The sequence below is a fragment of the Fukomys damarensis genome, unplaced genomic scaffold, assembly GCF_012274545.1.
Source record: "Fukomys damarensis isolate Sample0158 unplaced genomic scaffold, DMR_v1.0_HiC HiC_scaffold_22, whole genome shotgun sequence".
Lineage (NCBI taxonomy): Eukaryota > Metazoa > Chordata > Mammalia > Rodentia > Bathyergidae > Fukomys > Fukomys damarensis.
In genome coordinates, this window is record NW_022900934.1 from 24,916,402 (window position 1) to 24,938,834 (window position 22,433).

At 46.5% G+C, this 22,433-nt stretch overlaps 2 protein-coding genes across 2 annotated transcripts in view; both read left to right on the top strand.

The window, feature by feature from the left end:
• Positions 1–8,713, top strand: part of Pxmp4 (peroxisomal membrane protein 4) — a 14,685-nt gene extending 5,972 nt beyond the window's left edge. The window contains exons 3-4 of the mRNA XM_010628388.2: positions 1,865–2,063; positions 7,790–8,713. Coding sequence (XP_010626690.1) covers positions 1,865–2,063; positions 7,790–8,053 — 463 coding nt within the window. The 3' untranslated portion in view covers positions 8,054–8,713. The remainder of the gene's footprint in view (positions 1–1,864; positions 2,064–7,789) is intronic.
• Positions 8,714–21,845: 13,132 nt separating this feature from the next.
• E2f1 (E2F transcription factor 1) overlaps positions 21,846–22,433 on the top strand; it is a 10,526-nt gene continuing 9,938 nt past the window's right edge. The window contains exon 1 of the mRNA XM_010628493.1: positions 21,846–21,855. Coding sequence (XP_010626795.1) covers positions 21,846–21,855 — 10 coding nt within the window. The remainder of the gene's footprint in view (positions 21,856–22,433) is intronic.

Below are 22,433 nucleotides of genomic sequence, written 5' to 3' on the forward strand. Positions count from 1 at the left end.
GCTGTCAGCCAGTTATCAAGGGGAGTAGTGTTCCAGGTTGCTGGCATGGCCAGTGTAAAGGCCCTGAGGCGGGACCATGCTTGGATGCTTGGTGAGTTTGAGGAGGCTGGAGCCCAGTGGTTGCAGCAATGAGAAGACAGAATGGAGGGTCACAGCATAATTTGGTCAGGCTTGTCCAGCTGTAGGTCAGAGAGAGGAATTTGGCTTTTTAAAGTAAAACAGGAAATAGTCATAAGATTTTTCGCTACATGTGGTGGTGCACATCTGTAATCCTAGCATTTGGGATGCTAAGGGAAGAAGATCATCACAAGTTTGAGGCCAGTCTGGGCTACACAGTGAGACACTTTCTCAAAAAAAAAACAAAAAAGATTTTGCACATCCCTTTATTTGGCATTTATTTATTTATTTAGAGACGGGGTCTGGCTATGTTGCCCAGACTTATCTCAAACTCCTGGATGATTCTCCCACCTCAACTTCCGAACAGTAAGCTGTACTCACCACAGTGCCTGGCTTATTTGACCTAAGAATGTGCTGCCAGGTTTAGAGCAGGTCGACAGGGGACACAAAGGCAGCACAAGGGCAGAAGTGGGTGTGCACTAGGAGTCTGTGACAGTGACCCATGTGAGCAACCAGGTGACCCAGACGTGGGTGGTGGCCAGGGGCAGCCTCCAGAAACATCTGGAAGGCAGGGCCTTTGCCAGCACATAAGCACTGGGAGAGCTCATAGAATCCAGCTTCTTGCCTTAGAACTGGCGACACCGGGGCAAGGGCCAGCTGCTCCGGGCTGATCCCTCTCACTCAGCATATTTCTAAGGGCCCGGCCAGCCCACCAACCACTCACTGCTGCCTGGTCCTCCTCCACCTTGAGGGCGGCCAATGCACTGCTTCCTGATTTCTCTTTGCTGCCCTCTAGTGATACTTAAAAGACAAATCAAGCTGAGCCAGGTGGCACACCTGTACTTACAGCAGTCTGGGAAGCCGAGGCAGGAAGGCCGCAAGTTCAAGCCTAGCCTGGGTAACTTACAATTTAGCAAGACCCTGACTCAAAAAATAACAAGAGTTGGAGATGTGGATTTGGCTCAGTGCAAAAGCCTTGGGTTCAATCCTCAGTCCTAAAAAAAAATGACCTCTACTTAAGCAGTCACATCTCAGGATGAATACAAAACTCAACATGGCCCCACACCTCCTGCTCCCCAGCATCTTTCTCCCCACACGTTTTCTGCTCATGGCCACAGCAGCCCCTTTCTCTCTACTCCCCACTCTGTCCTTTGCATGTGCCAAGTCCTCTGTGGGATGCAACAATCCCCTCTGGACCTCACTGATTTCTCTTTATCTTTCTGATCCCAGGCCCTACTCTTGTCAGAATTTGACCCTTGTTTTTCTGATTATGTCATATTTCTCTCCCAGGCCCCACCAGAGCAGCAAGCAGATGTGTTTTGTTGTTGTTGTTGTTGTTGTTGTTGTTGTTGTTGTTGGTTGTTGTTGTTGTTGTTTTTAGAAAATTATCCCCAGATACACTGCATAGTGGCACTCGTTCATTTCCGTACTTGTTCACTTTAAAAAGTTTATGGAACACCTACTACATTGCCAGGTTGTAAGCACACAAGTTTCAGGTCGTGAGAAGAGCTATGAAGGACAAGCAAAGCAGGATAAGGCACAGAGTGGTGGGCGTCCCGTCACGTGTGGTGTCAAAGCACCTTTCTGAGATAGTGGTATAGAGTCCAGGCTGGTGAGGGGGCAGCCCTGAGGCTGTGCTGGGTAGAGGCCCTTGAACTTCTTGCCCAGTTCATTTCCTGCCTAGCCCGGGCGTGAATGCCCTCCCAACAGCCAGCCTCACTCATGGGGACTCCCTGTGTTTGTGCAGCCTCCGGGAGAAGCTGCGGGCCATTCTGCAGGCCACCTACACCCACTCCTGGAACCTGGCCCGCTTTGTGTTCACCTACAAGGGGCTGTGCGCCCTGCAAGCCCACGTGCAAGGCCAGACGCACCAGGCGCACTCCTTCCTGGCTGCCTGCCTCGGGGGTGTGCTGGTGTTCGGAGAAAAGAACAACATCAACAGCCAGGTAAAGACCCTCCCCTGAGACATACGGGCACTGGCATGGGCAGAAAGGAGATGAACTCGGTTGTCTTCCCTGTCTGAGGTCTGATTCACCAGTCCTGTGTGACCTCTGGACAGTCACTCCTTCCCCTCAGTTTTCTCACTCATAACCAGGTAGTTAGCTGGAACTCCAAGACTTCCTGAATCAATGTGTGTGTCCCTCCCTAGAGCAGAGGTTGAAAAAAGAATCCAGTCTGTAGTGAAATGAAATGAAGGGAAAAATGACCCAGGAAAGATGTCATGAAACAAAACTATTATTAGAACATGATCTTCCATTCTGTGATGTTGTGTGTGTGTGTGTGTGTGTATGTGTGTGTGTGTGTGTCATACTAGGAATTAAACCTAGGGCTTTTGCAGTGAGCTTCAACCTCAGCCCTTTTTTATTTTTTAATGTCCTAACATCTTAATGTTTTTTCTTCTGTATGTGAATGTTTGTAGCAGCTCTATTTATAATACCCAAAACTAAAAATATTCCAGATGTACCTCAGTGAGTGAATAAACAAATGATACAGCTATGGTATATTCAATGATAGTCAACAATAAAAAAAGAGAACACATTATCATTACATGCAAAACCTACATGAGTCTCCAGAGAATTGGGCTGAGTAAAAAAGCCAAAATTTTGCATATTGTATGATTATTTTTTACTTTGAGACACGTTTTACTAAGTTTCTCTGGCTGGGCTTGAACTTGCAATCCTCCTGTTTCAACCTTGCAGGTGCTGGGATTACAGTTGTAAGCTGCTGACTCATCTGTCCTTTTTCTTGGTTAAAATTACTTTTTTTTTTTTTTTTTTTTTTTTTGAGACAGGGTCTCACTATGTAGTTGAGACTGACCTTAAACTTACTATGTAGCCCAGGCTGGTCTTGAACTCACAGCAATCCTCCTGCCTCAGCCTCCTGAGTGCTGGGGTTACAGGTGTGCGCCACCATGCCTGGCTCCATTTTTATTTTCTAATTTGAGACAGTCTTACTGAATTACTTAGGATGAGCTAGAACTTGTGATCCTCCTGCCTCAGCTTTCCAGAGTACTGAGATTACATATTGAGCCACCACACCTTGCTCTTTTTCTGTTTTTGGTTAAGACTTAGAGTCTCACTATGTCATCCAGCCTAGCCTCAAACTTTTGGACTCAAGCTATCATCTTGTCTCAGACTAGAAAATAGCAGGGACTATAGGTATATACTACCCCATCCAGATATTATTATTGTTAATGCCCTTTGGCAAAATGGAAAGTGGACAGCCCTTCTATTTTCCTCCCTCAAATGTCTTCCTTTGTGTGTGTGTGTGTGTGTGTGTGTGTGTGTGTGTGCGCGTTGAGACAGGGTATTGCTATGTGGACCACCATGCCCAGCCCCTTAAATTTCTGAAACATTTTTAAATTATAAAAAATAGTTTTTACTTTCATATATTAAATGTAGAGTAGCTGGACATAGCAGCATATGCCTGTTATCTGAGCTACTTGGGAGGCTGAGGCAGGAAAATCAAAAGCTGATGTCCACGCTGGGCAATTTAGTGAGACTCAAGTCAAAAAAATTAAATTAATGATAATGTGAAATAGGAAAGAAAGGTCTAAAGGAGTAGGGGAAGTGGGAGGGTTAGGGGAAAGGAAAGAAGGGGAAAGAAAAAATGTAAGAAAAGGAAAAAATGGAAACAAAATCTTTGTAAATAGGGAAAGGTGGAAGGGGTGAAGGGAGGGCAGGCGTATGGGGAAAAAATAAGAACCAAGGTACATCATGTAAAGGTACAAGATCCCAATGATGAATGTAACTAACTGTATTGTATACCTAAAAAGCACCAATAAACTTAATGGGAAAAAATTAAATTAAAGCTGGGGTACAGTCATTGCCTGGCACACACAAGATCCTAGTTCATTCCCCAGTACTTTAAAAACAGAGGGAGGGCTACCTGAAAACAATTTATCTTTGGGGTGGGAAGGATTTTTATAGAATTGAATGCATGGATTAGAGAAGAAAGATCTGAAATCAGTAATCTAGCCTAGAGTTTCAGCTACTTGGGAGGCGAAGGTGGGAGGATCTCCTGGGCGATATAGTGAGACTATCTCAAAACTACACCTAAGTGGCTACCTTAGAAAGCTAGAAAAAGAAGAGCATACTAAATCCAAAGTAAGTAAAAGAAATAATAAAAGTTTTCCAGGAGGATCACAGGTTTGAGTTATGCTTGAGCAACTTAGCAAGAGCCTGTCTTATAGTAAAAAATAGAACTGGGGCTGTAGCTCTGTGTAAAGCCCCTGTATTCAGTCACTAGGGTTAAAAAAAAAAATTAAAGCAGAAATCAATGAAATTGAAAACAGAAAATAAATAGAGAACATCAAAGCTGGACATGGTGGCACATGCCTGAAATCCCAACACTCAGGAGGCTGAGGGAGGTGGTTCACCTTAAGTTCAAAGCCAGCCTGAATTATAGTGAGACCCTGTCTCAAAAAAACAAAAAAGTCAACTAAACTTAAACTTTGTTCTTTAAAAGATGAATAAAATTAATACACCTCTAGACAGAATCACTAAGAAAAAAAGAGACACAAATTACCTGTATCAGAAATGACAGAGCAGACATCTTCACGGATATTAAAAAGACAATAAAAGGAACACTATGAATAATTCTATAGTCACTCATTTGATAACCCACTGGAATGGATCAATTCTTTTGAAGGGGGTACCAGGGATTGAACTTGGGTCCTTGCACTTGCAAAGGAGACAGCGGAACCATTGAGCTAAATCCCCTGCCCTTGGAATAGATCAGTTCTTGAAAGATACAATCTGCCAGAGTCACATAGAAGAAATGGCCTAAATAGAAGTATATCTATTAAAAATGCATACGAGGGACAGGGATTTAGCTCAGTGGCACCATGCCTCCCTGGCAAGTGTGAGGTCCTGAGTTTGATTCCTGGTACCAAAAATAAATAAATAAAAATAAAAATGCAGATTAGGTGCATTGAGAGACACCATGATAAAAAGAAAAAAAGTTTCCATCCCTGTCTAACACAAGCCACTGTCAGAGCCACTGTGATTAACTGTGTTTGGTGCGGCCTTTCAGAAACGCAGTGCCTATGCCCTTGGACCTAAGGGGTTTCCACCAATGGCATTGCGCTACACTTTTCCCCTGTAATGGTATATCTTGATTACACATTTTAATATCATCAGAGCAGCCACTGTGTGCATGGACCAGCTTTAATTCCCTCATCCCTTCTGGATGGACATTTGGGTTTTTAGACTTTTGTGATCACACACATACTGCCGTCTATATCTTTGTTCAGACATTTCCTTGAACACATGTCTATCCATAAGATAAATTCCAGGACATGGAGTTGAGCATTTTGTATTTTGAAAGATTCTCCCTGGGCTACAGAAATGGTAAATGAAGCTCAGTGGCAGAACATTGGCCTACCACGTGCAAGGCCCTGGGACAGAGAGACGAATGAGGCAGGGGGACAAAAAGTAAATCAGAAAGTCAGTCTCCCCAGTCTGATTTTTAATTAGAAATTTCATTGGTCTTCAAGGTCCCAAATCTGGAAGTTCTGGTCATAGCCATCTTCCTGCACTACTACCCTTTCCTGATTCCTAACAGCCACTCTGTCACCTGCTTCTAAAACTTTTTCATTTAAAAATGCTATTTAGGGCCGGGGATTTAGCTCAGTGGTTCCACTGCCTGCCTTGCAAGCACAAGGACCTGAGTTCGATCTCCGGTACCAAAAATTAAACAACAATAAAAAATAAAAATGCTATTTAAAACATTGTTATTTAGGTGGGATCACAGGGTATATAAGCTTTGGGAAGTGGCTGTTTTGCTCAGCATGATGCCTTGGAGACTACCTCAGATTGTTGTGTGTCAGTAGTTTGCTGCTTTGTATTGCTGAGTGGTATTTCATAGATGTACCATGGTTTCTTTAAAAATTCAACCTTGGAAGAACATCTGGGTTGTTTCCAGCTTTGGGGTATTACAAATATAGCTGCTTAGATTGTTTCTTCACTTTTTGGACTAGGGCTTGAACCCAGGGCCTTCACACCAAGCTATACTCTGAGCCCTTCTTATTTTTCTTATTTTGTGACAGGGTTGCTCTAAGTTGCTAAGTTACCCAGGCTGGGCTTGAACTTTCAAGTGCTGAGATTACAAGCATGCACCACCACACCTGGCTTTAGAACATTCTTGCACTAGTTTTAATGTAAACACAAATTTCCATTTCTCTGGGATAAATGCCCAAAGCAATTGCTGAGTTGTATGTTACATGCATGTTTCATTTGGAAAGAAACTGTCAAAAGAAGAAAAGGAAAGAAAAACCCTGCTAAAATGTTTGCCAAGTGACTGTACCATTTTACATTCCCATCGGGAATATCTGAGCAATCTAGTTTCTCTACACTCTAGCTAGCATTTAGTTTTTATGTTAGCCATTCTGATAGGTGTATATCACTGTGTTTTTTTTCTTTCAAAAAGAGATTATTTATCACCAAGCAATTGTCCAAGGGTTACAATAATCATAGTTACAATAATGCCGTTAATGACATGATTTTAATGCTGTAATTTTTTATCGATTCTAAATCATTGTGGTTTTACTTTGCATTTCCCTAATGGCTGATGATGTCGGTCATCTTTTAGTGTGCTTATTTTCCATCTGTATTACCATTTCAGTGAAATGTTTATGTCTTTTGTCCATTTTCTAATTAGATTGTTTCTTCTTTTTACTATTGAGGTTTTTTCCTTGAGACAAGGTCTCACTATACAGTCCAGGCTGGCCTTGAACTCACTATATAGTCCAGGCTGGCCTTGAACTCGCAGTGATCCTCCTGCCTCAGCCTCCCGAGTGCTGGAATTACAAGCATGCACCAACCACCACATCCAGCCCTACTTTTTTTGTTTTGTTTTATTTTTTGGTACCAGGGATCGAACTCAGGACCTTGGGCTTGCAAGGCAGGTGAGGTGCCACTGAGCTAAATCCCCAGCACCCTACTATTGAGTTTTGAGAATAATATTCCAGATACTGTATCTTTTCTTCTCATTTTCTTCACATGGGATTTCACAGAGAAAAAAATTTAATTTCAAAGAGATCCAATTTATTAATTTTTCCTTTTATGGATCATGTTTTTGGTATCAAATTTTCTTTGGGCTTTGAATCATGTAAGTGTATTTCCTTTACATTTTCTAACTCATGGCTGGGTGTGGTGGTGCATGCCTGTAATCCCAGCACTCGGGAGGCTGAAGCAGGAGGATCGCTGTGAGTTGGACCAGCCTGGGCTACATAGTGAGTTCCAGGTCAGTCTCAACTATGTAATGAGACCCTGTCTCAAAAAACCAAAAAAATTTTAAAAAATAAATTTTCTAACTCAAAAGAATAATAAATAAAAGGCAAATAGAAATATTAAAATATCTTCTACCTCAAATCATGTTGTACCTGAGCTTTGAAAAACACCCAACCAATGCTCAAGAGAGTCTCAACTATAATGAGACCCTGTCTCAAAAAACCAAAAAAATTTTAAAAAATAAATTTTCTAACTCAAAAGAATAATAAATAAAAGGCAAATAGAAATATTAAAATATCTTCTACCTCAAATCATGTTGTACCTGAGCTTTGAAAAACACCCAACCAATGCTCAAGAGGGGCCCCAGGGCATGGGGTCAGGAGAGAGGGAGGTTCCCAGTGGTCACCGCCCCCAGTAATAACTGTCATTCCCTCCTACAGATCAACATGTACCTCACATCACGCGTCCTGTTCGCCCTGTGCCGCCTGGGTGTGGAGAAGGGCTACCTCCCTGAGCCCAGGTGGGACCCATTCCCTTGGCACACTGGGGTGGTCTGGGGAATTGTGCTCTGGCTCTTTGAGTACCACCGGCACACGCTACAGCCCTCACTGCAGTCCTCCATGACCTACATCTATGAGGACAGCAACGTGTGGCACGACATCACAGACTTCCTCATCTACAACAAGACCTCCTCTTCCAACTAGCATGGGTCTGCGGTACCTGTAGGGGCTCCTCCAACCCAGCAGGCTCCGGGCAGTGTCCAGCTGTGGCTCAAAGTTTGGCTCCACCACAAACCCTCCCAGAGGATCTGCCTTCTTCTCAAAGTCGTGGGCCTCACACTCCAACTCGTGTCATCCCAGGGTTCCAGTTGCCGAAGTGAAAACACTGATTTTCCCAGTAGGTCCTTTTGAATGGTACACAAAGTGGCTGAATCCCCCTGAGGAGTCTTAGGCTGGGTTTCAGCTATGCTGCTAACTTGCAGGGCAACTCACATCCTGCTCTGGGCCTCACGGGTGATGGAGCTCAGAGGAACACCCTTGGAGGAGGGTCTCTTTCTGTTGGGTGCATTTGTTCTTCTGCTGTCCGTAGGTAACATGGGGCTCCTTGCTGGTAGGCTGTGGGTTGCAAATATTTAAAAAATTATGTTCCTTGTCTCATATGTTCCATTGAAGTGGTTCTAGAACTCTGCTGTCTAAAAGAAGCACAACCTGAGCCATATGTGTAATTAAAATTTTTCTAGGGCTGGGGCTGTGTAGCTCAATGACAAAGCACTCGCCTATCATGTGCTAGACCCTGGGCTCCATTCCCAGCACTGGAAGAAAAAAGTAGAAACAAATGACATTAATCTTAATTATATATTTTAACTTAATATTTCAAAAATACTGTCATTTAACATAGAAAATTAATGAGTTATATTCTTCCTTTTTAATCCTAAGCCTTCAAAATTGGTTGTATAGTTTACACTTCCGGCACACCTCGATTTGGACCAGTCTCGTTTCCAGGGTCCAGTAGGCACATGTGACTAGTGGGCTACTGTATGGGACAACACAGGTACACTCTGTCCTTGCAGAAGATTCTAGTGGACCGTGCAGATCTAAAGCAGGAGGAGGGCCGGGGATTTAGCTCAGCGGTTCGGTGGCCTGCCTTGCAAGCGCAAGGACCAGAGTTCAATCCCCGGTACCAAAAACAAAAAACAAACAAACAAAAAAAATAAATCAGGAGGAGAGTGAGTTTGAGTCCCTACTCCATCACTGTGTGTGACCTTGGAGAAGGTTCTTGAGCTCTCAGGGCCTCGGTTTCTCATAAAATGAGGATAATCATAATAACTGGTATCCACATTGGACTCTTGCAGCTACAATTACTGCCACTACTACTAATTACTCTAGTTGAATGAGTTTTTATGTCCTGCTGGGTGCTTTGCACATGCTGCTTTTAATCTGCACATTGACTATACAAGTATGTGTGTTGATTCCCATTTTATTTTTATTCCCAATTTAAAGATGTAGAAACTGAGGATCAGAGAGGAGAGGTGTGAGAGCCAAATCAGTATTTGAACCCAACTGTGTCTTATTTCAATGCTTATGTTTTGTTCAGTGCCTTGTATTAAATTTTAAAACCTAATTCATGCTATGCACATGTTAGCTACTTACAAGATTTGACTGGAATGGGTGCAAACTCAAATGCCTGCAGAGACAGAAATGGAAATCAATGTTCAGGGTGCTGTGCAGTAGGGAGTGACAGGACACAGGGAACTGGAGACCAGTGGAGCAATCAAGTGTTCGAAAACCACTGCGACGGACAAATCAGCTCTCCGGGGAAATTTGGTCCATAGGCTATGAAGTTGAGATTCAGGGTAGAGGGATACTTCCATTAATACGTGTACCCCAGGGAAGCTGAGGCAGGAGGCTCGAAAGTTCAAGTCCCATCTGTGCAAACTAGCAAGATTCCATTTCAAAATAGATTTGTTTCTAAAAGGTTGAGAAGGCAGAGGATATAGTTTAAGAGTAAAGCATCCCTAGGTTTGATCGCAAGTACCTCCCTCAAACAATTACACACGTATACACACACACACACACACACACACACACACACACACACACACACACACACACACACACACACACACACACACACACACACACACACTTACCCCAGGCAACCAGAAGCAGTGGTGCATGCCTGTAATCTCGGCTACTTCAGAGGCTGAGACAGAAGGATCTCAAGTTTGAGACACAGCCTGGACAACTCAGGGAGACCCTGTCTCAAAAATAAATAAATATCATATATGATATTTACCCCATCTGTTTCTTTTTCTGTCTTGGAAGTTAGTAGTAGAAATGTACACAGGAGCCACCGAAGGGCTTATTAAAGTACAGCTTCTGATTCAGAGGGCCTGAGGTGGGGCCCAAGAGGCTCCTCACAAGCTGCTCCCAGGCGAGCACCGCCTGGGTACTGAGATGGGGCCAACCATTCCTTTCCCGTGTGACCACAGTGCTGGCGGTAGAGGTGGAGTCATGTCTGATTTATCAGCAGTGCTCTCAGTCTTAAACTTGGAGTAGGTGATTGTGGAGGTCCTTTCACTCACTCTGGAGATTATAGGGAGGGGAGAGGTTGCCATCACCTCTCTAATTTACCACACCTCTACCCCCTCTAATTTTTCACTCTTCCACACCAGCAGCTTCTCCAGTGGCCACCCCCTGTGTCTTCCTGCCTGAGAACCCGGCTTGCCCCTTGTGCCTGCTTTGCACTCTGCAGCAGGATTAACTTGCTGCTTGGAGCAGTGCTCTGCCGAGGACCGATCGGTACCGTGGATAACCCCAAAGTGCCAGTCCGAGCTCTGCTCCGCAGGACCGAGCTCCCTGCGCACAGTGCAGACTGGCTGATAACATGCCCTTCCCATTCTCCCTACCTCTGCCCCACCAGTGCCTCCGGGACCACTAATCACGTAAACCACTTGCACTCAAAGCCTCATCTTTGCACCTGCCATCGGGGGAATCTAAACAAAAATCGGTCTCTGCTCCAGCAGGCTGAGGACCGTGTCATGGGGTGGAACCGGAGTGCTGAGGCTCTAGGCCTGGCCCCTCTGTTTCGTTGGACAAGTGGCTTGCCTGTTTTGTGCCTCTGTTTACTCCTCTGTAAAAGAAGTATTGTAACGGTGCATACCTCATGGGGTCTGGGGGATTAAACAGTACAACACAAAGTTAGCCGCCATGTTGCTGTTGCTGTTATTTGTGACACAGCCTGCAATGAACGAGGAAGCGTGTCCCTGAGAACCTGGCACACCCTGCTTTTAGCCTGTCCGACCCTACAGTTGAAGGTAAAGCCTTGGCCGCCTGCCCTCCCAAAGGGCCCCCACTGCTGCCTGGGCTTGGCCGGCTCCACCACCGACTGTCTCTGCTCTCTAAGAATAGGTTTCCCTCGCAGATGGCATCTCTCTGAATCCTGCCAGAGCATCTGGTGCCTCCAACTGCACGCTCCAGGGAGGAAGGCGGGGTGGTCCCTGCTGAGGAGCAGGGCTCTGGCTTCTAGCAGCCCTGGGAAGAGCTCCCTGCCTCCTTCCTCACTGAGCCTCCATTTGCTAGGATCTGTAGAACAGGGATTACCAAAGGGCCCTTGGCACATGACAGCCACTGTCGTCTCTGAATGCTAGTTCTAGAAACAGCATAGTGTTTTAAATTTAATCTGTATGTGTTAAGCACCTGCTATATTCATATTAAGTGTTTTAACATGCATGACTATAAAAAATCATTTCAAATCAATAATACATATACTTAGTATATCAAATGGTATAGGCCAGGCATGGTGGCGCACTCCTGTAATCCCAGCACTCGGGAGGCTGAGGCAGGAGGATCGCTGTGAGTTTGAGACCAGCCTGGGCTGCACAGTGAGTTCCAGGTCAGTCTCAACTACATAGTGAGACCCTGTCTCAAAAAAAAAAAAAAAAAAAAAAATCAAATAGTGTAAAGAGCTATGTAAGGGGTCTGGGGATTTACCTCAGGGCCACCGTGCCTGCCTTGCAAGCCCAAGGTCCTGAGTTTGATCCCTGGTACAAAAAAATAAAAATAAAAATAGAAAAGGTGTGTAAGGGAAAAGTCACATTCCTTCCTAACATCCCCTCCTACACCTGCGCTCCACCGAGTCCCCCGCCAGGTACCACTGGTCTCACTTCCCAGCACTCACAGCCATCTCTTCGCTTCCTGAGAAAGCTGGACCTTGCAATGTCATCTCAGCTCTTTAGCATTTCCTTCTTGTCCTCTGTGTGTTTGTTTCTCTTTGATTAATAATCCAAATAAAAGTGAGTCTCTGAGGCCATGTGGTCTCCAACAGCAATGCAACCTCCCGAATAACCTGTAAGGTCCTCACGGTGAGCAGCATAGCAATGAACCACCCAGAAGTCCCGAGCCTATGGTGTGTGACGGCCTGTGCTCAGGGCCAGAGAACTCCAAGTGAGCAAAGGACAGAAGTGGAGTTTATTTGGGGCCCTTCTGCTCCACTCCCAAATTAGAGATCGTTAAGGAAGCCCATGTGAGAGGCGATGAGTCATGGGCTGAGACGCCAAGAAACTGCCTAGTCTGATGCTGTCCGCTTGGCTTCCACCTCCAGGCTCCACAAAGGGTCCTGAGGGGCAGCGCCTCTGCTCCTCCCTTGCTTTTATGGCTCCCGAGTGCACATCTGGCTTGTGAGAATGAGGCTCGGAAATGGGCACCCCCCTCAGACACCACAAGCTGTGACTTCAGATGGTCGCTTTCTTTAACAAATTAGAGAGTATTTATAAAAAGAAAAGTTATTTTCTTCTTCCTTGTCTTGTTGCAGATTCCCAGGGAGAGAACGGGAGTGTCCTACTTCAGCCTGGGAGGGCATTTCTGAGTGTTGAGCTGAGGGCCCAGGTGGAGGACAGAGGAGGGCTGAGTGCTGAGCTTTGGTCAGAGAAGTAGCTTCCAGATGGAGGGTTCCTTGTGTTCCACACCAGGGCTCCATGCTCCAGGCTGCTGTGGATATCATTATTTAATAAACAAGACAGAAGGCAGGCAGAATTGAAATGCAGGTCCAGGGGCTGGCTGGAAATCCTGTTCTCACAGCTCTTCTGGGCTCCTCACTCTGGCCTCTCCCAAAGGGCTGAGAGGAGGAGGGGATCAGGCCACATCCGCTCTTTTGAGACTTTTTATGTTTTACCTCACTATGAAGTTCAGATTGGCCTTTAACTCATTAATGCAGTCTACACTGGTCTCAAATCCTGGGCAGTCCTCCTGCCTCGGCCTCCCGAATGCTGGGATGACAGGCATGGGTCACCACGCCCAACTTGAGACATTTCCTTTAGAGTGTCTTTGCTTATGTGTGAGATGAGCCCCTCTGGAATCTGGAAACTATCACTGTTCTCAGTGTTATTTCCAAAGGAAATTCTATAAAATACACAGGGGGTGGGGGGGCAGGAGTTTAGCTCAGTGGTATCACCACCTGCTTCACAAGTACAAGGTCCTAAGTTCGATCCCCGGTACCAAAAAAATAAGTAAATACAATAAAATACATAGGATTACAAATGGGATCCATTATAACAAGTATTGAAGTAGTTACCAAAACAGTTTGTGTGAGTATGTGGTACCAGGGCCTCAAAGATGCTAGCAGGTGCTCTACCACTATTCTGTATTCTGTACCCCCTCCCCCAGAATATTTTTTTAAATTTGTGATTTAGGGATATAGTATGTGTTGTTGTTTGTTTGTTTTTGGTACCGGGGATTGAACTCAGGCCCTTGCGCTTGTGAGGCAGGTGGCGGCACCACTGAGCCGAATCCCTGGCCCAGTATTTGTTCTTTTTAAAAAAAATAGTTGTGGAGGCGCACACCTGCTGTCCCAGCACTCGGGAGCCTGAAGCAAGAGAATTACCATGAGTTTGAGGCCAGCCTGAACTACATAGCAAGACCTTGTCTCAAAAAAATTAATGTAAAAAAAGGAATATATGTTCTTTAAGAAAAATTAAATAACAAGATCTGGTGGCAGACCCCAAATGCTATGATTTCAAAGGTGTAATAAGCATAAACAATAACCTCAGAATCCTGCAGTGGCTGTGACCTATATGGAACCAGCTATGATTTCCCAGGTACTGCTAATAGTCCACTGGATCTGTTTCTTAAATTCAAAGTTGAAGAAAGTGCAGTATAGTAAAGGCTAATGCTGGATGTGGTGGCATAAGCCTGTAATCCCAGCACTTGGGAGCCTGAGGCAGGAGAATTGCCCAGAATTCCAGGCTAGCCCGAGCACCATAGTAAATTCAAGACAAACCTGGACTACATAATAAGACTTTTTCTCAAAACAAACATAAAGGCTAGTGAAAATAAAAATACAGTTTTTTCCCTAAGTTCATGAACTTGAGGTTCATGGGTCTCCAGTCAACCACAACTGGACACACAGCAGCTGTCATTGTTTACCAAGCCCTAAGAACAGGAATAAACAAAATAATAATAGTTCACAGTGGTTGAGTCCTTATGCCAGATGATGCTGGAAGCCAGGATTCAGCTCAGTGGTTCCACTGCCTGCCTCCAAAGCACAAGGTCCTGAGTTCAATCCCTGGTACCACACAAAAAAAATAAATAAAATAAAAAGAAAGAAAAAAGCCAGTTCCTGTCTACCTGGACATTAGTCTGAGGAGGGAAGAATGACCAATGAATATGCAAAGACTTTTGGGGCTGGGGATGTACCTTAGTGGTAGAGCCCTTGCCTAGGATGGAGAGGCCCTGGGTTTACTCCCCAGTACTTCCCAAAAAATAAATTAATTAAAAAACCTTGGGAGAACAGTAGGTGCTGTGAAGTAAATAACCCAGAACAGTGTGAGGGAAGGCCTTGGAGAGAGCTGTGAGAAGCTGAGGCTTCCAGGGAGCCCTGAATCTGCAGGGAGCTAGCCGGCTGTGGAGGAAGGGCGTCCCAGGCAAGGGACCCTGGAAGTGCTTGGCCCGGGGGAGAGAACAGCTGGGAGGCCCTGAAGGGAGCCAGCCTGGCTGTGGCTGTGGGGGTGGGGCTCATGGGCCCGGGAAAGGGGTTTGGGCTTTCTTCCAAGCCTAATGGGCAGGCTTAAGCAGGGCAGTGACGTGATAAGATGCAAGTTCCGCTTAGGGATCATCCTTCCAGCTGCTGGTGGAGAATGGAGCACAGGGACCCAGGCTGGAAATGTGAATCCATGTGGACCAGCAGGTGAGAGTCCACGGAGGCCTGGACAGGAGGAGCGGGGTGGTGGAGGCGGAGAGCAGTGGGCAAATCTGAGGTGTACTTTGGCGAAAGGCATCGTGACCCATGGTTTTGGAGGTGGGAGTAGGAGAAGGACAAGGGGTGTGATGAATGACCCCCATATGTCCCTCCTTAAGCCTTGCCCCTGCTAAAACACAGGCTCTGAACTTGCTGCCCCCCTCCTCAATCCCCTGCTGTCCTCCCTAGCCCCTCTGGGGCCAGCCGCCTACCCACCGGGGCCCCTGGCATGCCAGGCTTCCCAGCTGGCCCTGATTGTCGTTGCTCCCCAGGGAGTCATGGGAACACACTCCCCCTGCCCCCTCCACCCCATCTTCCCAGACAGGGCCAGGCCCTAACAATGCCCCCTCAGCCAGCCAGTGGCCTGGACACAATGCCCCTGCTTCGGTTCATTGCCAGCTCCAGGAGGCCTGCTGGGTTTCCTGGCCTGTTTGGCATATATATAACTCTGGCTTCCAGCAGGGATTCTCCTTGTTGTTTTAAAAAACAGTGAGGGGAATCTCTGGTTCCTCCTCCCTGAATATCTTAATATATTATAAAAAGTCTTTCTCTTCTCATCCTAAGCCCTCTCTACTGCCCTCCCCAACTGATTTGCCAATGAACCTGTCAACCCAGGGACCAAATGCAGGTCAGCAGGTGTCAGCCAGAAAAGGAGAGAAATAAGAGCTGATGGGACAGCTAGCTCCACGGTGCCGGCCTGGACCATGGGGGCGATGCTGCAGATCACAGAATAACCTGAGGGTTTGTGATACAGCAGGTGCAGTAACCAGCACTTTCCTACCCATTTCTTTTCTTTTTTTTTTTTCATTCTTTCTTTGCAATGCCTGAGGTTGAACCCAGGGCCCTTGTATGCCAAGCACACACTTTACCACGGAGCTACACCCCAGCTCATGTGCACTAAGATGCCATCGAAGCCAAAACTTGCTGTCATTTTGAGCTCCTGAGAAAGAAAAGAGCTACTAACTAAAAATGAGCATTCCTTGGATGGAGGGATGCACCTCAATTTCAAAGATATGAAAAGTCTCAGATCGATGGATTACAGAGGTGCCTCAGCTGTACCAGCTACACACTTCACTTCCCATCAAACATTTTCTTCTTCTTGTCTCTGTGCCTATTTGTGCCCCCAGAGCCTTTGAGAGTCAGGGATTGCCTCAAGGAAGCTCTCCTATTCTGCTACCAAACTAAATTTTTTCTGTTTTGGTTGTTGTTGTTTTGTGACACAGATTCTTGCCATGTAGATCAGACTGACCCTGAACTCACTACGTAGTCCAGGATGTCCTCGAACTCATAATCCTCCTGCCTTAGCAGGAGTGTGCCACTACACCTGGCTAAATGGCTTTTAACTGAGTGTGGTGGCACATGCATATAATCCTGCTCTGGGAGGCTGAGGTGGAGAGATCAAAATTTCAAGACCAGCCTGGGCGATTTAGATCTTGTCTAAAAAAAAAAAAAAAAAAAAAAAAAAAAAAAAAAAAAAAAAAAAAAAAAAAAAAAAAAAAAAAGATTAAAATGGTTTGAGGATGTAGTGTGAAGGTTTTCTTCTGTATGTGGACAAGCTGCCTCAGGTATTCATCTTTATTCTTAGAAACAGCTGACATTTACTGAGGCTATCTGTGTGCCAGGCACTGTTCTAAGCACTTGAGTAACTCACATAGTGGGTTAACAACCCTCGCAGGTAAACTCTATTATCTTCATTATCCCCCTTTCACAGATGAAAAAAGAGCCGCTTGTTTCCAAGCGTCCCCTACAGCCCTCTCTGTGGTCCTGCTCAGAGAAGGCACAACCATCGTGTCTGCTTTTGCCTCTCCGTGGAGAGGCTTGGGCCCTTTGGGTGTGTGAGAGGAAGGAAATTGTGCTGGACAACCCTGAGAAGATAGGTCCCCACAGAGCGTGACCTCAGGAGTGACAGGATGGGGAAAGGATACTTAATTATCACTCACATTCGAACTTGGACCCCACTGAACACATGGGCCCATCGATAACCCAAGACTTGGCCAAAGCCACACAGCCAGGATGTTGGCTGGCACCAAGCCCATGTCTCCTGTTTCACCATAAAGTTCCACTTTCCCTATTCTCCCATGTCTTACCTTTCCTTGCAGAGCAGAGGAGTTGTGCTGGAGCCAGTTGGTCCCTTGGTGACAATAATGCCAGTAATCATGTGACTAACAGTAGCTAATACGTACCAGGGGCTCTGTCTGTGCCAGGCACTGTATGTGAGCAGTTGAAAATTCAGATACCCAGGCTGGCAGAGCAAGTACGGGTGGCTGAGGGAGGCAGGCCAGGGAGGAAGCATAGTGGCCTAGAGAGTAAAGGCCCTAGCTAAATAGGCACAGTAATTTCCTAGTGCCCTGCTGGGCTGGCCAGTGTTGCCAACTATTCCTGTTTTAAAAGAAAACCAGAAAGCGTGGCATGGTAGTGTATGCCTGTAATCCCAGCACTCAGGAAGGCTGAGGCAGGAGGATTGCAGAGTTCAAGACCATCCTGGATACACAGTAAGTTTGAGGCAAGCCTAAATTACATAGTGAGACCCTGTCAAGAAAGAAAGAAAGAAAGAAAGAAAGAAAGAAAGAAAGAAAAGAAAACCAGAGCCAGGTGTGGTGGTACACAACTGTAACCCCAGCTACTTGAGGAAGCTGAGGCAGAAGGATCACAAGTTCAAAGCCAATCTGGGAAAGTTAGTGAGACCCTATCTCAAAATAAAAAAGGCCCAGGAGTGGGGGACCATCAGGTTGCCTGAGGAATGATGAAGCAGCCCAGGTCTGAAATGGAGCAGGTCAAAACTCGTGTGATGATCAAAATAAAAAATGAAAAAGTGCTGGGGTGTTGCTCAGTTATAGAGTACCCTTGGGTTCAGCCCCTAGTACCACACACACACACACACACACACACACACACACACACACAGAACTGGATGTTTGAATTTTTATATAGCATTTTCTAATTTTTTTTTTTTTGGTTTTTTAAAATTGTATTTTTTTGACACAGAGTCTCCTGTATAGTTCAGGATCAGCCTACGTAACGCAGGCTGGCCTTGAACTCATGGCAGTCCTCCTGCCTCAGCCTCCTGAGTGCTGCTGTTTACAGGCATGGGCCACCACACTGGACCAGCATTTCCTTAATTTCCTTATTTATTTATTTATTTATTTAGGCGCGGGGGATCGAAAATTCGGGCCCTTGTGCTTGCGAGGCAGGCAGTGGAACCACTGAGCCAAATCCTCGGCCCCTCATTTCCTTATTTTAAAACCATGAGAACGAATTCATAATTGAAAAAAAAAAATTCTCCATGTGCCAATTAAGCCCCACCTGTGGACCACTCTGCAAACTGTGCTCCTCTTGTTTCCTCACATAACCCTGAGAGAAGCACCAGCCTTCATCCTAGCGACAAGGCCTGCAAAGCTCCTGCAGAGGCAGAGCCACTGGCTCGTCATGCAGGTGGGAAGGCTCACGGTGGGTCTGCTGGGCTCCGCAAGGTCTCTCTGCACCCGTGCAGACACTGCCGGCACCGGCATGGTGACAACATCTCCAGGGACAGTAAACTGTCTGTCACTGGGCTACTGAAGAATGAGGAGCTGCAGATGCAAAACCCCATTGGCCTCTGCCAGGACTCAACAATGGATGTTTCTGTGCCCTTTAATAAAATTAAGTCACCACAGAGCCATTTTGCCCAGTTAGGAATTCTGTGTGAAGCTGGAATGTTCATATCCGGAGGGTTTTTTTTAAGTTCAGAATGTATGTTTAGGGGAGGCGCTTTGTGTAGAATAAACAGCTTTACCTTATTCACTCTGCTCGTCAAGCTTCTTAATGAACACAAGGTGTGGGTCCCTAGGACAAATTCTTTACTCTCCCACAAGGAGGGTCTGTCTTGCTCACGGCTACCTCCCGGTGCCTGGCAGCATGTCTGACACACAGTAGGTGCTCAGTAGGTCCCTGTGGGTCTAGGGCGTGAGGCCCAGAGGGAATGGCGTGAATCTCAGTTGCACAGAACAAGTAGTTCCTATTTCCCTCCACCTGGTGCCGAGGTCCATTCTGTCCCTCCTGGACCATCCTGCATCTCAGAGAGAATAAGTGGCCGAGGTGTCCAGGCAGAGGAGCTTGGGCCTGAGAGCCTCCACCCCCACAGACTCCTGGAGAGGAGGCGGAGGTGATGGGGGGATGGAAGCACCTGCTAACTAAGCCACCATCCCCAAAATGCCTTTAGGGAGCCGCACATTATATCTCAGCAGCCCCGGGCCTGGCTCTTGGTGTTAATGGCGGTGACTATGGAGGGCAGGCCTTGGGTTTTGCAGTGGAACAGACGAAGTTACCATCTCAGTTCTACTGGGTGACCTCCAGCTGTGAGTCTTGTTGAGCCTCCTCCTTCCTGCACTGTTTGGATAATAAGTTTTACTCGAAGGATTATCAGCTTGAAAGGAGACATCACTGGAAGCCGGGATGTGGATGATCTGGAAGCCCAACTGAGCTGAGGAGCACTGCTGACACTGAGAACGGCCTTATCAAGATCTTCCAGGCCCAGGGCCAAAGGGCCTCATCCATCAGGTCTCTTCTGCTTTCCGGGAGATATTAATAGATACAGAAAGCCCTTGTGTCTTCCTTATTTTCATGCTAGAAATTCTGGTCTTCACTCCTTTCTCCATGCAGTAGGACATGAGGGATTGTGGGAAGGAGGGTGCCTACTTCTACCTGAGCTAAGTATTTGAATACTTTGGGGGAGGGCAAGGCTCTAGAAAACCCCTGGCCTAGGCCTCCCAAGCCTGAATAACAGCCTTTTCATCTACTAGGTAAGCACATGCCCTTGGGGCCTCAGTTTTACTGACATAAAATGGGACCACGATAATAGTGTGTTTCCCCTCTTCAGCAAGTATGTGATGTTCAATGTTTGTTGAGTGACTAGGAAGAAAAGGGCTTATGTTATGTTATTGGGACCCTTTAAGAAGGACTAGGGAAAGGAAGCTCTCCATCTGGAATGGGAATATACCGGCTTCTCTCACCCTGTCAGTCCCTGGCTTCATTATGTGGAATGAGATCTACCCTCAGTGTCTGGGGGAGGGGAACAGGCTCTAGGGCTGGGGAACCAGGCTGGGGCCAGATTCTGTCACTGGCTGGCTTCATAGCCACCTTCCCCTGAATGGGCCTCATTTTCCCATCTGTATAGCACAAGGCTTATGTGATCTCCAGTGTCCTTTCTAGTTCTGACACTGTAGGATGTGCAATGAGTAATTTCACAAACTGCTCATCTGAGGGGGAAAGAAACTCCTACTGCTTTCCCAAACCACCTCAGAGTCTACAGGATTTTTCAAATCCTAAGTCCCTCATGCTTATCTTTATGGCAATTTATTTTATTTCCCCGGAGGATTGAGCCCAGGACCTTCACACTGAACTATACCCCCAGTGCTTTTTAAGACAAGTCTCTCTAAACTCCTCAGGTGAGATCTAAAACTGCAATGCTCCTGTCTCATATTTCTAGAGTGCTGGGATTAAAGGTGTGCACTGCCATGCCCAGCTCCTCATGGCTACTCTGGAAGGACCAGGGGTAGCTCTAAGTGTCCATTTTATAGACAAGGAAACTGAGGCTGAGAAGCATTCTCAGGAGATTAATTTGAGGCTGCACTCCACCATGTGGCTGTACAGCTAGGTCTATTTGTTCTCAAAGGTGAGCGTACATGAAAATCTCCCGGACTGGCTGCTTATTAACCCATCATTGCCTAGTGATCCACTTTTGGAGTGAAATGTTTGTTCCAATTCTTGTTTCTAGTAAATATATGAATTTCATCTAAAACTTTAAAAAATGTCACCGGGCGTGGTGGCGCACGCCTGTAATCCCAGCACTCGGGAGGCTGAGGCAGGGGGATTGCTGTGAGTTCGAGACCAGCCTGAGCTACATAGTGAGTTCCAGGTCAGTCTCACTACATAGTGAGACCCTGTCTCAAAAAAAAAAAAAAAAAAATGTCAATCTTCAGCATCTAGAGATTCTAAATTGGCAGAGCTAGAGGATGGTCCCAAAGTTAACAGGTGATTCTGAGGCTGAGACTAAGGACTTTGGAGAGCCCTGACCTCTATTTTGCATCCAAGGTCACTTCTGGTGTGAGCCTGTTTTTCACTCATGCATGACCTTTCTTAGACTTTGTCTGGGCCAGGCCAGTGTTGGAAAGAGGCTTTCCCAGACCTCCCAGATGGATAGGGAAGAAAGCATTGTGACTTGCTAGGTGTGGTGGCGCACACCTTTAATCCCAATGCTTGGGAGGCTGAGGCGGGAGGATCCCCATGAGTTCAAGGCCAGTTTGTGTTACATAGTGAATTCAAGGCCAGTTTGAAACTACGGAGTGAGACTGACTCAAAAAGAAAAGAAAAGAAAAAAAGAGGTAACGGAGGTAGCTTTGGGCAGTGAAATAAGTGAGTGACCCTGACCTTGGAGGGCTCCTTGAAGAAGTGATGTTTACACCAGGACTAGAGATTTCATTTTTGTGTCCTAGTTACTTTCTTTTTATGGGTCACCTCCACCAGAGGGCGGGCAAGTTTGCAGTCCTTGTTAAATCTTTCACACCTGTCCTCAGAAGTCTGCAGAGGACAATACTGGTCAGATGGTTGATGTCACAGGGCCTCTGGCTTCAATACTTTTTTACGCCTGCATCTTCACCTCTTCCCTTTACGGGGGCTAACTTGGGGTTACTCTAACGCTTGAAACACTCCATCCATCACGTTGTACACGTCTATTACCTCTCTGCTTCCCTCCTTCCTTTCACTGCACTGTGAGCCCTTACGGCCATGACTCAAGGTCTGAGCTAAGGGGCACAGAGCGCGCTCTCAGAACTTTGAATGGTGGAGAGTGAATGAATGAAAAAGCTCAAGCAGATGCTGGGCATATGCTGGCTATTGATGGGCTTCAGCTAATAAACGGGGCTTCTAGGAAAGCCCAGTATCCATGGGCCGGCCCGCCCGTCCCCGTAGGCTACAGGACGGGGCGCAGGATTTGAGGGTGAATGGGGTAAATGGATCAAGCTGAGCATGGGAGATACGGCTCATGGGGCTAGAGTTTGGGGTGAGACTGAGCACCCAAAAAAGGGGGCAGTTTCTGAAGATCTGGGCTAAAGAAGTGCGCGCTACTGGCTGAGGGTTTGGGGGTCATGTAGGGTATGCTGTCGGTGAGGTGTGCAGAACCGAATCCTAAGTCGATTCTAAATTTTCACGGGACGGGAAACGTCAGGGTGGGGATCGCGTCCAGGGCCCCTACGCCTTGAACCCTGCCCTCCCGGGTAAGGGGCGGGGAGAGTGAGCGCTTCAGGCACCGCCCCGACAAAGCCTGTGCGCGCCCCACCCCACGATTGGTCGCCCCGCCCCGCGCCACCGCCCAGT